The following is a 14,567-nucleotide window of genomic DNA, read 5'->3' as shown; positions in this document are numbered from 1 at the left end:
TTGGAAAAGGAAATGACCACTAATGGTATAGGGTTTCTTTTGGGAGGTGATGAAGATATTCTGGAATTAGATAATAGTGATGGTTATATAGCATTGTAAAATCTACAAGAAAACTTTTAGCAAGGTGTAGCCAGTGAGATGCCTTAACAGGTAAAAGTGCTTGCCACCAAGCGTAAAAATTTAAGATTGATGGCTGGGATCCACAGTGTGGGAGAAAAGAAGCCAAAAGCTGTCTTCTGATGTGTAAATCTCGTGTGTGAGCACACATGCCCTCCCCCCAACACACACATACACAATTCTTAAAGTGATTGTAAGGCGTGTAAATTATCTCTTTAAAAAAAAACTGCAAGGGCTGAAGAGATGGCTTAGTGGTTAAGAGCACTGACTGCTCTTCCAGAGGTCCTGAGTTCAAATCCCAGCAACCACATGGTGGCTCACAACCATCTGTAATGAGATCTGATGCCCTCTTCTGATGTGTCTGAAGACAGCTACAGTGTACTTATATATAATAAATAAATCTTTTAAAAAATGCAAAACTAAAACTCACCCATCTCCCTAGAAATCCCCTTTTCAGTGAACTTATAAATCTTAAGCTTACAGTAGACCTATTTTCCTCATACTGACAGTCATCTCTATTAAACTATTTCATGACCATTATTGCTATACACTTGTCATCAAAGGCCAGTATGTACCAGTCAATTCTTGCCTCCCTATATTTGCCCCCAACCTCTTCACTTTTGGCATCATCTCAAGTAATAAAGTGAATGACGGGCTCCTAAAATCTTGACAAGTACGTTGTACAGCATGTAACTATGAATGCAATACACCACTACATTTAAAAAATGGGGGCTAATGTGTAATGAGTGCAAGGCTCTGGTTTTTAATCCCATAAGAGGGGAAGCAAAACCAAAATGGACTGGCTGGTTTTGGAGTTCTAAAAGAGTCAATTCTGTTCTCAATCTAGACCGATTTAATTTATTAAAAACTTAAGAGAGCTAGGTGTTGTAGCACATACCTTTAATCCCAGCACCTGCAGAGGCGATAGACTTCAAGGTCCAAGCTAGCCTGGTCTACATAGCCAGTTCTAGGACAGCTTGGGCTATACTGACTGTGTCTCAAGAGGGGTGTAAGTGAGAGCCAAGTCTACATATTGAGATCAGAGGTCCCAACCCACTCCCACACCAAAGGCGGTTAGATTTGGAGGTGGAAGATACAGCATACCACTTGTTCCAAGTTCCACTTAACTCCTACTTTGCTCTCCGTCACTAAGGTATTGACAATAGTGCCACCTTGAGAATTTGTATGTCCTCAAATACAAACGTTGCCTTCTACTTGATTTCTTCTCACACTGGTAACATGCCTCAGGCATATTGCTCCCTTTAATTCTCTGTAGCCTCTACAGTATTCTGAAGCAATTTTTCAGAAAAAGGAGCTGGACAGATGATTCAGCATTTAAGTACACTGCCTGCTCTTCCAGAGGATCTCGGTTTGATTCTCAGAACCCACGTAGGGGTTCACAATGGCCTGTAAGTCCAGTTCTGGACTACACTAGTTGTACACTGACATACACACAAGTAAAACACCCATCCCCATATATACTTATAAAGTTCAGGAGTCTGGATTAATCAGTTCCCTTTGTTACCCCAGTCTTAGGCTTTATCTATATCACTTCATGGAGATGACTCTTACCAAGCCACTATATACATGCTGCCACTCATCTGTGGCGCATAACTGCTGCTGACAATAAAGCGCCCTTTTCCTGGCCCTACAGATGGCTTACTTCTTGCTGCCAATGAATCTTGGTATAGCCATGACAGACCTCTATGGACTCAGTCCTAGCCCATAAAAATCAAGATCCCTCATGTACTACTTCCTGTTTAGATAGCTAAAAGTAATTTCGAAGCTAGCATACACTTAAAACTGTAGACTCTCCCTTCTAGCTGTTCCTAAATAACCCAATGGGCCAGAGAAGCAGCAACTGCATTTCTACTCTAACACTCTTACCTGAACCACTAGACACTTTAGGGTCTAATTTTACAAGCTGGCCTGTCAGTAACTCACATTTGCTATTCTGACTTCTAAGCAGCATTTGTTAACTACCTGTACTTTCCGTGACACCAGTCCTTGCCATATTTGGTGTCCCAATATTCTCTGCATGCAGCCTGTATTTCAATTGGGAATCCATTTAAGAGCTTAGTAGTCAGCCTCCTCTGTACTCCTAGGTGATCTCATCCCATCCAAAGGATTCCAAACTCCACTCAGCAGAGCCTTAGTTGGGTGTAATGATTCACACAGACCCAGGAGTAGATATGGCCCATGAATAGAAGGCCAGCCTGATCTACATAGCACGTTTCAGACCAGTTAGGGCAACACTGTGAGACTACCTTACCAACAAATAACACATTTGACTGACACCTCATCATGAATATCCAAATTGGCCTGTGAAACATCTATGTTGTTTTCCCATTTGGAACACTCTTCTTTCTAGATTTTCTCAAGGAAATTGATCTCAAATGTGCCTCACTTCATTAACCCCCACCCACCCTGTGATATAATAGATCAGATTATAGTCTCTCCCATTCTATTCCATATAAAACCATGTATTCTAGGGTAAACTAGTCAAGGTTAATCCTCTCCACAACACAAACAAACTGTACTCCTCATAGTATTACTGTCAGAAGTAAATAGCCACTGGCTGCTCTGAGTTCTTTGGCACATACCAAGTCTATTTGTGCCAGCTTTAAAACAACATGCCAAGTCATTCCTGATAGCAAGCAAATCAATACTTAGATTTTCCCTTCAAAAAGCCACAATTTTTGTTACCACACTAGACAAGGGATTGTTTTAATTTCGAGCCTCTCCACGATATAGTTCATTTCTTAGATCAAAACTTAACAGGCTCGTGAGATTAAAAAAGGCCTAAGACACAAGAGTCCTTCCTGAAGTCTCACCTCACAGGATGTTAACAGCTCCTGGATTCTGTTCCAAGTCTCTACATGACCTCTTTACTCGGGTACTTCCTAAATATATGCAGGTTTGTCCAAGCACATAACAGCCAGGGCTAGCTAACATGACCCACTCAAAGAGGACTCAGGTCACAGACGTACTTGGCAAACATTTGATGAACATTTTTCAATGACTTAAGTTCACTATAACAATGACTCCAAGTAATCAAGAAAAACAAAACCAGATGCCAAGGTAATAGGACCCTTGCGGCATTATCAAACACTTTGGATCATTTGTTTCCTAACACAATCGTGGCAATACCTGCAGGAAAAGGGGATTTCCCCTATCAATGCCTACCAGATCAATCTCCTCAGAGTTTCAGCTCTCACTGATCATGAATTAATAAAACATGCCATCCAAAACTAGGTGATTTAGTTAGGATGGACTCCTGGGAGTTAGTCAGAACACGGACAGACTTGGCAACCTGAGATACAATGGAGCATAACAGGAAAATGCTCAGTGGAGATGGGACTCCAAACTGAGAGGCTGATTAGATGATATTCGTTATTAGAGATGTATGCACAATAAAGTACAAAAAGGTTCATTACCTAATATTTCCAAGGAAACGTGGAAAAAAAAATATATATATATTGAAAATAAAAGCTGGGCAATAGTGTTGGCATGAACACATCTTTAATTGCAGCACTTGGGAGGCAAAGGTAGGCAGATCTGAGTTCTACAGAATTCTTGGACAACCAAGCTTACACAGAGGGAATCTTAGAAAATGTAATTTTATTTTAAAAGATATGCCTGACACAGGCAACAGTATGGAGGGCTTACTATACTGACCAGACCCTAAGGCAGGAAATCAGCCCAGAAGGCGACATTTGTGGGCAGTTACTGATGCAGTCTGTGGCGCTGCACCCAGCTACTAATGAAACCAAAGGAGGGCCCCCTTAATGGCGTGACATCAGAATGGAAAACCGAGTAGTCACAAAAGTACTCCAAGGAGTGACCAGCTTAAGCCAAACTCTAGAGAACAACTCACATAGTTAATGCGTCAATATTTTCCAAGTATTGGCAATGCCAAAACTAGACTTTTATAATTTGGAAGGATACTAAACATAACAGATTCATGTACACAATAAAAAGATTTGGAGATTTTAGCCATTTTCCATTTGTCAAAGGCAACTTGGAATCATTAATTTAGAAACATTATTTTCTGAGTCAGGGGTTTTGAGAGCAGGTAGGTCAAAGTGTTTCAGCCAACCCCTAAAACACACAGTAGGTGAGGCTGCCTCCACATCCCCAGTGCCAAGATTGGCAGCTGTGTGCCACCCTACCTCATTTTAAGTAATTATTTTCCAGGAAAACGTAATGGAATCTTGTCAGAAGTATTATGAACAGAGCGGTTTCTTTTTTGAGGAGGGAGGGGGTTCTTTTTAAAAATCTTTGTTGATCAAAGAATTTCCTAAGCCAAGTTGAATATATTGCACAAAAGTACTTGCCTAGCAAGAAAAATTAGGTACCAGCCAGGCCATGTGTCATACACATCTGCATGCTGCCAGCAGCCCCTGCATTTGGGAGGCCAAGGCAATAGGGTCAACTGGACACCATAACTCTGAGACAGACGAGAGCAGCTTGATTAAAGCCTCCAGATCCTGCTGCAAAATTAAAAATTCCAGTCCAAGTAACTTGTTCCTGCAAATTCCTGCCTATTTTCAAGACAGTCTATAGACATTTTTAGATTATTACAACTTACTTCTGCACACATTCAGTACTGAATGTAGCCCAGGCTGGCATCTGGCTGTGTATGAGGCAGAACTCCAGATCCTTCTGCCTCTAACCCTCCCAATGTCAGGGTAGCCGGGTCTTCCCTCCCAACAGCTATTTTCTTTTATTTCTATACTAGGTACCAAGATCAGTACTAGATGCCCAGCACTGACAATGTTCAGTGTTTTGCTTTTTTATATACCTCAACAAGAAGCAGCTGATTTGAGCTGTATCATTCAGGCCGTTATGAAATGCAACTGGGAGAAAGCATTTGGGAAAATATAACTTCAGATTAAATTAGGGACATAGATAAATGCTGCAGACATCAGTAGTTTATTGTTTTAGTCCAAACACATTCAAAATGGAAACTCAAAAAGAATACTTTCCACCTGAAACAATTAAACTAGATTCTACCAGCATATAATGCTTAACACATTACAAAATAAAGATGGTAATCCGCTTTCCTCTATACCTACTAAAGCCAAGATGGTAAAGCCAATTTGGTTGCAATAGTGTCATAAGGATAGAATATTACCATCAAAATAAAATCAAATCAGCAAAAACAGTAATGGTAGATGAGTACTTTTTAGTATTTCACTGAAAAGGGGACAAATGTTAAAGGTCCACAGTACTGCAGGTGAGCAGCCACCACGTAAACTTCTCCATGTGATGCTCTGTCTTGTTTGTGGTATGGAAAGGCTGAAGCTGAATGGCTCTTAGCTCCAATTCTGTTACATTTCACATCTGTCTTTTGTTGCCACAACAGTGTGTGTGTGTGTGTGTGTGTGTGTGTGTGTGTGTGTGTGTGTGTGTGTGTGTGTGTAGTACAGGGCAATATCTTGGATTGGAATATATATGCTTGTGCAGATGTTGCTGTGTGTAAATATTTACACACACATACACACACATACATAATAGGGAGGAATAATAACAAAAGAAAATTACACCTGGGGGCAAACCACTGACAAGAAAGCCACTTATTTCAAAGTAGTTTGGATAAAAGCTTCAAAACTACAAAGTAATTCTCTAGTACGAACTTCAAGTACTGTACATTAGAAAGTGTAAAACTGTTTCAAACAAACAAAAAACTTTAGCCTTCCAAAATGGAAACTACAAAAATCTGTGTCCACAAAATATATGCAATAGTGCAAGACATTTCCTCAAACATGGAAGACCTCATTCTTAGGGAAAAAAGTAAATTTTACCCATATTGCCCAGTTGACAAAAACCAATAATTCAATAACCAGCAAACAGTCCCAAAGTTCAGAACCAATCTGCTCCCATGTCAAGTGTGTATTGTTTTCACTAAGGTAGAATGGAGAAGTCTTCCATGTTAACAAGCAGCTTTAAGTGGTCACACTTGTTTACTCCGCTTCTTGCTTGAAACACCAGAAAGCTGATACATACTGATTGTTCCAACCGTAAAACCAGGTAACTTGCCATTCTTGCGGTTCACTGGAACCTGCTATAAAGACAGACAATAATCCAGCAGCTAGAAACTTTGCTCACAGAATTGTTTAAAAGATTCATGTAAAAATAAAAAGATGTCCTCCCAGACTAAAATTCAGGAGCCATTTGGGTGCTGACATCAGTTCAAGAATTGTGCAAAATGAGTGACAGTTCCCGTCCCCCAACCTTAAGAGCTGCCATTCTTCCCTCTGAAAATTGCAGTATCCTCACTCAGGTTCACATTCCATTTTTGGGAATCTGACTGCTTCTAAAATGTCACAAAATGTCCACCAAGTTGTTTCAAAGAACCAAGTGATTATGTTTTAGTAGTTCACACTGGAGCAAAAGAAAAGTCAATTAGAGACTCAACTGACTTCTCCCTTCAAACACACACGACTCCCTCCCACATAGAACACAGAAGATGTTAACTGAACAAGATAAAGAATAAGCATCCATTTTACTGATTTTAAAGATACTGCAATTTTTATATATCAATGATTTTCTTCAACGTTTGCAGCTGTGTGGCTTTGCAGCACAGCAATTCATAAACCACACTGTACAGAATCACCAGCAAGACTGGAATGATGTTATAGAAGGCACCATCATGCTTATTACATTACCAGAGAACAAAATACAGGAAAGACAGTTTCTACTGTACACAGTTTAAAGAAAGGAAAGGGGAGGAGTGTGTTGAGCAGCCATCCATCCCTGTACTCAAGAGGGCAGGTAGAAAACTGACAAAACGGAGCTACTAAACCTGGTCTAGTATTTAAGACCACAGCTTTTGAAGTTCTCGTTTTTGTTATTTCGTTCATAGCTAAAGGACTTCCTTCTGGAATATTTGCAGTCTTGTTAAGGTTTGTGTGCACACGCTGGTCACAGCAAGCAGATAGAATGCCCTCATCATTTCACAAACTATTCTCTACTGGAAAAGAAGATCAACTTTTTATTTCCCTGTTGCCTCCTGGTGCAGATTTCAATGTTAATGACTTCAGAGTACCCGACAGTGCATTCTGATGAATACGTAACAAGTTTCTGTTTGTGTTGGGGGTTGGAGGAGCCAAGAAAAAAGGCAAGATTCTCCAATTGCACAAATTGCACTATTTGTGTTTCCAACATTAATAGCAGAAACAGTTAACACTTAAACAAAATGTGCAGCAGAGGATTTTTTTTAAACTCAAATGACCTGAACTCAGTGGGCATGTCCTTTTTTTAAAGTTCATTTTGTTGCAGACAGTTTAAGATATGGTCATCTCTCAGTCCTTAATTCTCCAAGTCTAGCTTTATAAATTAACAATATGAATCCTGTTGTGAAATTGGGGAAATAATGTCCACCTCAATTTAACTGATAACCAAAAGATGCTTTTCACATCAAAGAAATGATCAAAAAGGCTGTGTCACATTCCAAAGCCAAACCTAACAAGAACGCAAACACGATGAGTTAGGTGCCACTGCCAAAACTTGGCCAACAGGGGGATTTCAACGACGCTGTCCTGTGAAGCGGCCTTCCATTTGCCCGGTTCCTCTTCCAGAACCAAGTTTCTGTGTCATGCCGCCTCGTGGAGGGGGCCCTCTTCCGTCACGATCACGCATCATTCCACCACCCACAATTCCACGTGGACCACCAGGACCCCGATCATTGCGCCTGATATCCCTGCGGTCATCACCACCACCTCGGGTCTCTCGTTCTCTGGCAGCTCTTGTCTTTTTCTCTTCCACGTTTAAACGTACTTCTCCTCGAAACATAATTGGCTTTAAAACAGAAAAATGACATGAATGGTTACACAACAATAGATATGAATTTGCATACATAAGAAAAATCTTTTAAATAAGAAACTTTAACAAGTCTTAATATAAACTTTAGTCCTTTTCAACTGAGCAAAAGAATGATCCATACAGCAGACTGTAATACTATCTTCTTATTCTTTGCATAAATACCATTTCACAATTAACTATTTTTAGCTTTACCATAAAAAGGATTTTCTATGGTTTTAAATGTTTCAATTCATCCTATAAACAACAAAAAAGAGAAAATTTTATGCCCCTTAAATCACTTACTTTTGCAATTAAGATTCTCTGAACTGGTTCAGAGTCATCAAAAACCACAAAACCAAAATTTGGAAGCTTTCCCCCAACACCCTTGGTATTGATGCGAAGTTCCACAACGTTTCCAAAACCTGTGAAAATATACATTACAACCAAGGGTTAAATATTTTAACAAAACATCCTAGTGACTTTAACTGTTCAGAACGAGCAACTGTCACGTTTCTGATCCATCTGAAAACAAACAGGGCAAAGCTGCTATGCACGATGGTTGCTACAGGACATGTGCTCGGGAGGGCCACCACCTCATACCCCTCACAACCTTAGCAGATGCTTGTCTCCACGAGAAAAACAAAAACCCTGCCTGCCAAATTTTGGAAAGACAAACATTTTCCCCACCCCGTTTTACCAGTGGAGTCCTCAAGAATGAAATGTAAGACTGTTTCTTCCAGCCAGTTAGTTCTCTTTCCTCAGCTCCTGAACCTGACCAAACACTGGGAATTGTGATATCATTATCATTTCTTCCCTTCTGACCAATTAAAGTGAGACTGAAAGCAGGTAAGATATAATCTGAAGGTAAGTAATTTAGAAAGCTGGGTTTTATTATGACAAAAAGGCTCTTTCTTCCTTTAGGGCTTTATTTAAATTCACTAACATTTTGTTTAAAGGGAAACCTTCATGTTACAAGTTATGTCAGATGGTAGGGTTGTTGTACTGAAAACCGTGGAGTCCTGTGTCCACTTGGACAGGACACCCCCAACCAGTCCAGATTCTCTTGCTCACAGAGGGCAGGTCAGGACCACAAGAGGAGGAGGACTGAGCCCTGGTGAGCAGCTACGTTTCTCTAATGTAGGGCATAACCATCAAACTTCAACTTAAAGTAGAACATGAATGCAAACTAAACCACTTACTCATAAAGAATTCTTTCAGTTCATTTTCATCAATATCATGAGGCAAGTTTCCAACAAAAAGCTGGTGACTGTCCGGATAACGAATTATTCTCCGGTTGTCAGAGTCATTCTGTTCTGTGTCTCCTCTGCCTAAAACAGGAAGAAAGGAAACACTAGAGCCTACAACAGCACATAAAAACAGTACAAAGAAATGAACTAGAAAGGAAACTCCTATTGGTGCCAGGCACAGTGGTACATGCCCTAAGGCCCAACACCAGCCAAGAGGATCTCTCTAGTTCCAGACCAGCCAGGCCTATACAATGAGACCTTGTCTTAAATAAACAAAAACAAATGAGAAAGAAAAAAACCAATACTAAAACTCCTGCGCCGACTTAGTAAAGCAGAGGTGCTCCCTGAAGGTGTATTAGGTGGACAGAGAGCACAGCTGGACAGATCCTGACTAGACTTGCAGACTATGGATAAGACTGTGAATGACATGGGGTTGGGGATTTAGCTCAGTGGTAGAGCGCTTGCCTAGCAAGCGGAAGGCCCTGGGTTCGGTCCCCAGCTCCGAAAAAAAGAAAAGACTGTGAATGACTAGTACTCAAAGGACAGTTATTACCCTGTAACCAGGGCCACAACAGACTTTCAGTTAGTAAGGAATACTCCTCCTAAATACCTCCTTAGTGTTTTAAAATAAAACACATTTCATCAATACTAACTGTACCAGCATTTCCTTTCTTAGGCCTCTTTCCTCCCAAAGTACTATGGAAGGTAACAGTCTTACTTAATCCTCTCATACCATAGCAAGTCACAGAAGACAGACACCACACCAGATAGCGTCATTGACACCGACATGGCTTAAGAAGGAGCAGCTCAGACTTAAGGATGCCATCCTAGATCATGGCAGTCAATACCAAAGCTGAGACATGCCACCCACTGCCTGGAACCTTGGAATGCACTACTTTTATTTACAGAATTACAGTTCTAAATTGGAGGCATAGTAGTATATATATATATATCCCTCTTGCATCCAAAGCATTCTCTCTTTTTAAAAGGTTTATTTGTCCAATTTAAACATGTATGGTGTTCTGCATGTGTCTGTGCGCCACCCACATACGTACTGCTGGCAGGGCAGAAGAGGGCACTACACCTCCAGGACTGGAGCTACAGACAACTCCGACCACCATGTGGGTGCTAGGGACCTAAGCCCTCTGGAAGAGCAACTGCTGCACCGGTCCCGAACCCCGAAAAGCTCTCTTAAATCCTACAGCGTTCAACAATGGTCCTCACTGCACCTTAGCTAGCAACGCACTTATGAGAAGTTGGTGCAGCTCAGGAGGTATCAGTGTGAGACAAGAGTGTACAGTGAGCTGGATGGGTACTAAGAGCTCAGCTTACCATTCTTAAATGCACCAACAGTCAGCAAATGGTAAAAGGGCACATTTTATCAAACCACACTTCCACAGAGCTTAGCAAACCCTCTCCTCAGCTGTTTGTTAGCCTAGATTATCTTAGCAGCATAACCCTAAGTAGTCTGATCTCCACACAGATCTGTGTATGAAACCCAGTACAGTTTCCTTTAAAGCTTAGTCTTTCCCAACTGTCCAATAAAGCCCATAAGTAAGCTGAGCTTACCTGGCCTTGGTCCTCGAGGAGGAAAACCAGGTCGCTCTCGAGGTCGCTGTTCCCGTACACGTGGTGGCTGAGATTGAACTTCTGGTTTAGCATCAACCCTTGGCTAAAATATAATGGAAAAACTATTAAAAATTTTATTATAAAGAAGTAACTTCTACCGGAGAAAAGCCAATCAAAGCAACTATTAGCAAGTCACTAGCAAGGATAATGATATTAAGCTTATGATGTTTCTATAGAACTTCCTATATGTGTGAAAATACTTTTTAAAAGATATTCTGTACCAAGCTAGGACTGTAGGGTAGATCTTAATTTTCTTACTCAATACTATATAATTCACACTAAGCTGCTTTTACACAATAACACTCTTTAAAATTAAAATTATACTCACAATGAAACAGGTAAGTTACTGCTACAAAAATCACAAAATGCAAGATGAGCAACTCCATATACATACAGAGAACAAGGTTATAAAGCTTTCTTATCTTATGAAGACAAGAATAAAGACACACAATTCCTCAGTAAATCCTAGTGTGCTGCTTTCCGAAATCACCAGTGCTCAGTAACATCTCCTAGCCCATCCCACCATCTTGAAACCAATATTTTAATAGTTCAAACAATAACGCTTTTATATGGTGGCAAGTGTCTGAAATCCCTGCACTCAGAAGGCTGAGGCAGGAGGATCTTAAGTTTGAAGCCAGCTTGAAACAATATGACCGCATCTCAAAAATTAAGCGACAAGAGTTTCCATAAATATCTCAAATAGTCCAAGAAGCTCTTTAAGAAAGGATTGAAGAACCGTCTTCCTTAACTGGGTGGGAATGACAGGACTGACCAGTCAGTCTGTCAACTGCTGACTTAAGTACACTCAAGGATTTTGTGAACAAAAATGCCGGAGTCCACACCTCTCATTCATTTCCCCTCATACAACAGCATTTTCAGAATTCTCAACCTCTGTGGGCTCTCTACTTGCTCAAGGAAAAGACAAAACTAAATGAATCATCAAAAGATGTTCCTTGCAAGCATTCAACAGACTATGGGCATCCCAAACTAAAAGCTAGTACTTTAATCTTGGTCTAATCAATATTCTTTTATTATATAATTGGAATGTTATAATTTACAAGGATAAATCTAAAAATAAAAGTTGCAGCCACTGTAACTCTATTAACATTAAGTAATTTAAAAAAGATTTACTTATTTCTTACAACCTGGTTTTTTGTTGTTGTTTTTTGTCCCTAAGTAGACTATTTTCCCAAGATGAATCTATTCACAGGTCCTGGAATCTGCCTATTTACAATGTTAATTTTGCTGGGTGTGGTAGTGCATACCTTAGATCTCATCACTTAAGAGGCAGAGGCAAGTTCAAAGGCCAGCCTAGCCTACATAGTGAAAAGATTCACTTTTTGCTATAAAGCCTATCTAGCTATCTTGGTTTGGGTGTTTGAGAGGTGGCAATCCTTGAGAGAATTGGAGTTTGTTTTTTTTTTTTTTAATTTTATTTGTATTTGCATTGGTATTTTGCTTGCGTGTATGTCTTCTTATGTGTCTGTGTGAGGGTGCCAGATCCACTGGAGCTGGAGTTACAGACAGTTGGGCACTCCCACATGAGTGCTGGGTCCTCAGAAGAGCAGCCAGTGCTCCTAACCACTGAGCCATCTCTCCAGACTGAGCCCAAGGGGATCTTAAACTTGTGATGATACTACTGTTACTTTTCTCCCCGATACTGGGACTGCAGATGTGCACTACTGAAAAAACCAAGCTTTGTGCTTGAACATATGTTTAGCAGTTACTGACCGGTTCAGAGTATCATATACCTGACAATGAGGTTAACTGCTGTCTGTGAATATACAGTAAAATAGTATTAACAATCTAAAATAGTATGTATTTATATTTATAAAAAGGCATATCACTATAACTATATGCTTACTCCACTAAAGGAGTCTCAAAAGCAGAACTTGAAGTTTCTATTATCAATTTGAATTGAAAAACAGATGTACTTTACTCAAATTTTAGTGTCTTATTGGAAATTAATAAAAATAGCAATTGTGAGTAGTGTACGGTGGTCTAGCCTTTGCTCTCATCATCCACGAGACTAGAGAGGCAGGGAAAAGCACTTGCTGCTTTGAAGACAGTTCCCAGCGTGCACATGGGTCCTGAACGCCTCTGCAACTCTAGTCCAGGGTACCTGAGGCTTATTCCAGCCCCTACAGGGACATGCTGCACAGATACATGTGCAGGCAAAACCACCCATGCTCATAAAATAAAAACAAATCTTTTTGGAAAAAATACACCTTACATTTAGAATTTTCAGGAAAAAAATTAGAACATGCAATCTAAATATTATCAAAGAACTTGAGGCTCTGACCTTAACACATTTCAAAACTTATTACAAAAATAAATTCTCCAAACAATTTATCTTATAAATAATTTGTACACTGATTTGGTAACTCTGACTTTGGAAGTAGACAAGAGTGTCAGTGCATAAGAACAAAAAGCAAAGAATCGTTCCTTTTATTAGGAAACAAATGTCAGCTAAGCCAGCTATGCCTTCTCCCTCTTTTTACCCACCAACTAAAACAAGGAATCCCTAACAGATGAAGTGCTAACAGCCTACTATCTCTTTCTATTAAAGCTTTCACTTTAACTTCATGTGACCAAAAACATGATCTTCCAGCACATCCTACAAAAGAATGTCAAACAAAATATAAAATAAAAATGGTCAAAGCACATCAAAAGGCATCACTACAACAGATCCTTCAACTGAGTGGAAGCTCAAGAGAACTAGTCAGATCCAGCAGACTTCACTTACCTACTTTTATCTCAATGCCTACCAATACCTAAGGCAGATTTAACTTTCTTTTACCAAATGATCTATTTAAAACAAAAGGAAAAGAATGCTGTTCAAAAGTATTGAAATAAGTTGAAGGTTACTAAACCAAATGAAAATATCACAAATTTATTCTACACATAGCACAAAGACATCAGGATAGTCTTACAGCTTATGTTTTATTATTTTCAATTATGTGTATGTGTACCTATGTGTGGGCGTGTGGGCATGTGCGCATGAGAACACAGAGGCCAGAGGCACCAGGTCCCCTGGAAGTGGAGTTATAGGCAGTTCTAAGTCACCTGACACGGGTGCTGGGAACCTTAACTCAGGTCCTTGGTATGTGCTCTGAACTACTGAGCCCCAAAAGTTTAATTTTGTAACATTTTTTAATGAAGGAGAAATAAAATAACAATGACTGAAATGTATAAGATGCCTAAGAGTTTAGAATCTAGTAAATTTAAGACATAGCTTAAAAAATAAAGATACACCTTAAATACTAAATACCTTAAATTGTTATGAATATAGAGACCTAATATCCTCCATGAGACACTAAAGAAAAAAATGTATGCATTTAGAACCATATGTAGTGTGATGTGTACCTACATAAATTCAAAAGCCAGGCTATATTTCAGCTGTGTAAACATGGGTAAGTTACGCTAGAGTCTAGTTTTCCTATCTCTAAAATGGGAATGAATGTTAACACCTCATGCGGGGTGGCTTTAAAGACTCAGTAAGAGTCTTAGTGTAGACTTTCTATCTCAGCACTAGGGAGGCAGAGGCACATGGAGCTGACTTCAAGGCTGGCAAGAGCTAGACAAGGAGAACCTGTCCCCACCTCTACCCCCAAAGAGAAATGTGAAAATAACACACTGACCATAATGGCTAGGCAAATAGAAGGAATATATTACTGAACTTCTTAAAGTAGACACTGAGCTGTAGCCATGACTTAGCAGTTAGTGAAGAGTAGTAGCAGCTCTTCGAGCAGACAAGGGGGTTCCTCC

General features: G+C 39.9%; 1 protein-coding gene and 1 non-coding gene across 14 annotated transcripts in view; both read right to left on the bottom strand.

Annotated features, from left to right (window-relative positions):
• Positions 1 to 5,029: 5,029 nt before the first annotated feature.
• G3bp2 (G3BP stress granule assembly factor 2) overlaps positions 5,030 to 14,567 on the bottom strand; it is a 91,495-nt gene continuing 81,957 nt past the window's right edge. For 6 of the 13 annotated variants that reach the window (XM_087582918.1, XM_087582921.1, XM_087582917.1 and 3 more), the window contains 3 exons: positions 10,740 to 10,842; positions 9,123 to 9,251; positions 5,034 to 7,920 (listed from right to left, as the gene is read on the bottom strand). In XM_087582918.1, the coding sequence (XP_087439044.1) occupies positions 7,832 to 7,920; positions 9,123 to 9,251; positions 10,740 to 10,842 (321 nt within the window). In that variant the 3' untranslated portion in view covers positions 5,034 to 7,831. 13 annotated transcript variants of the gene reach the window in all.
• Scarna23l2 (small Cajal body-specific RNA 23 like 2) lies at positions 8,919 to 9,045 on the bottom strand. Its single transcript, XR_015637765.1, has one exon.

Source organism: Rattus norvegicus, chromosome 14 (genome assembly GCF_021556685.1).
Source record: "Rattus norvegicus strain SHRSP/BbbUtx chromosome 14, alternate assembly SHRSP_T2T, whole genome shotgun sequence".
Taxonomy (NCBI): Eukaryota; Metazoa; Chordata; class Mammalia; order Rodentia; family Muridae; genus Rattus; species Rattus norvegicus.
This window is presented reverse-complemented; position numbering and strand designations above follow the sequence as displayed.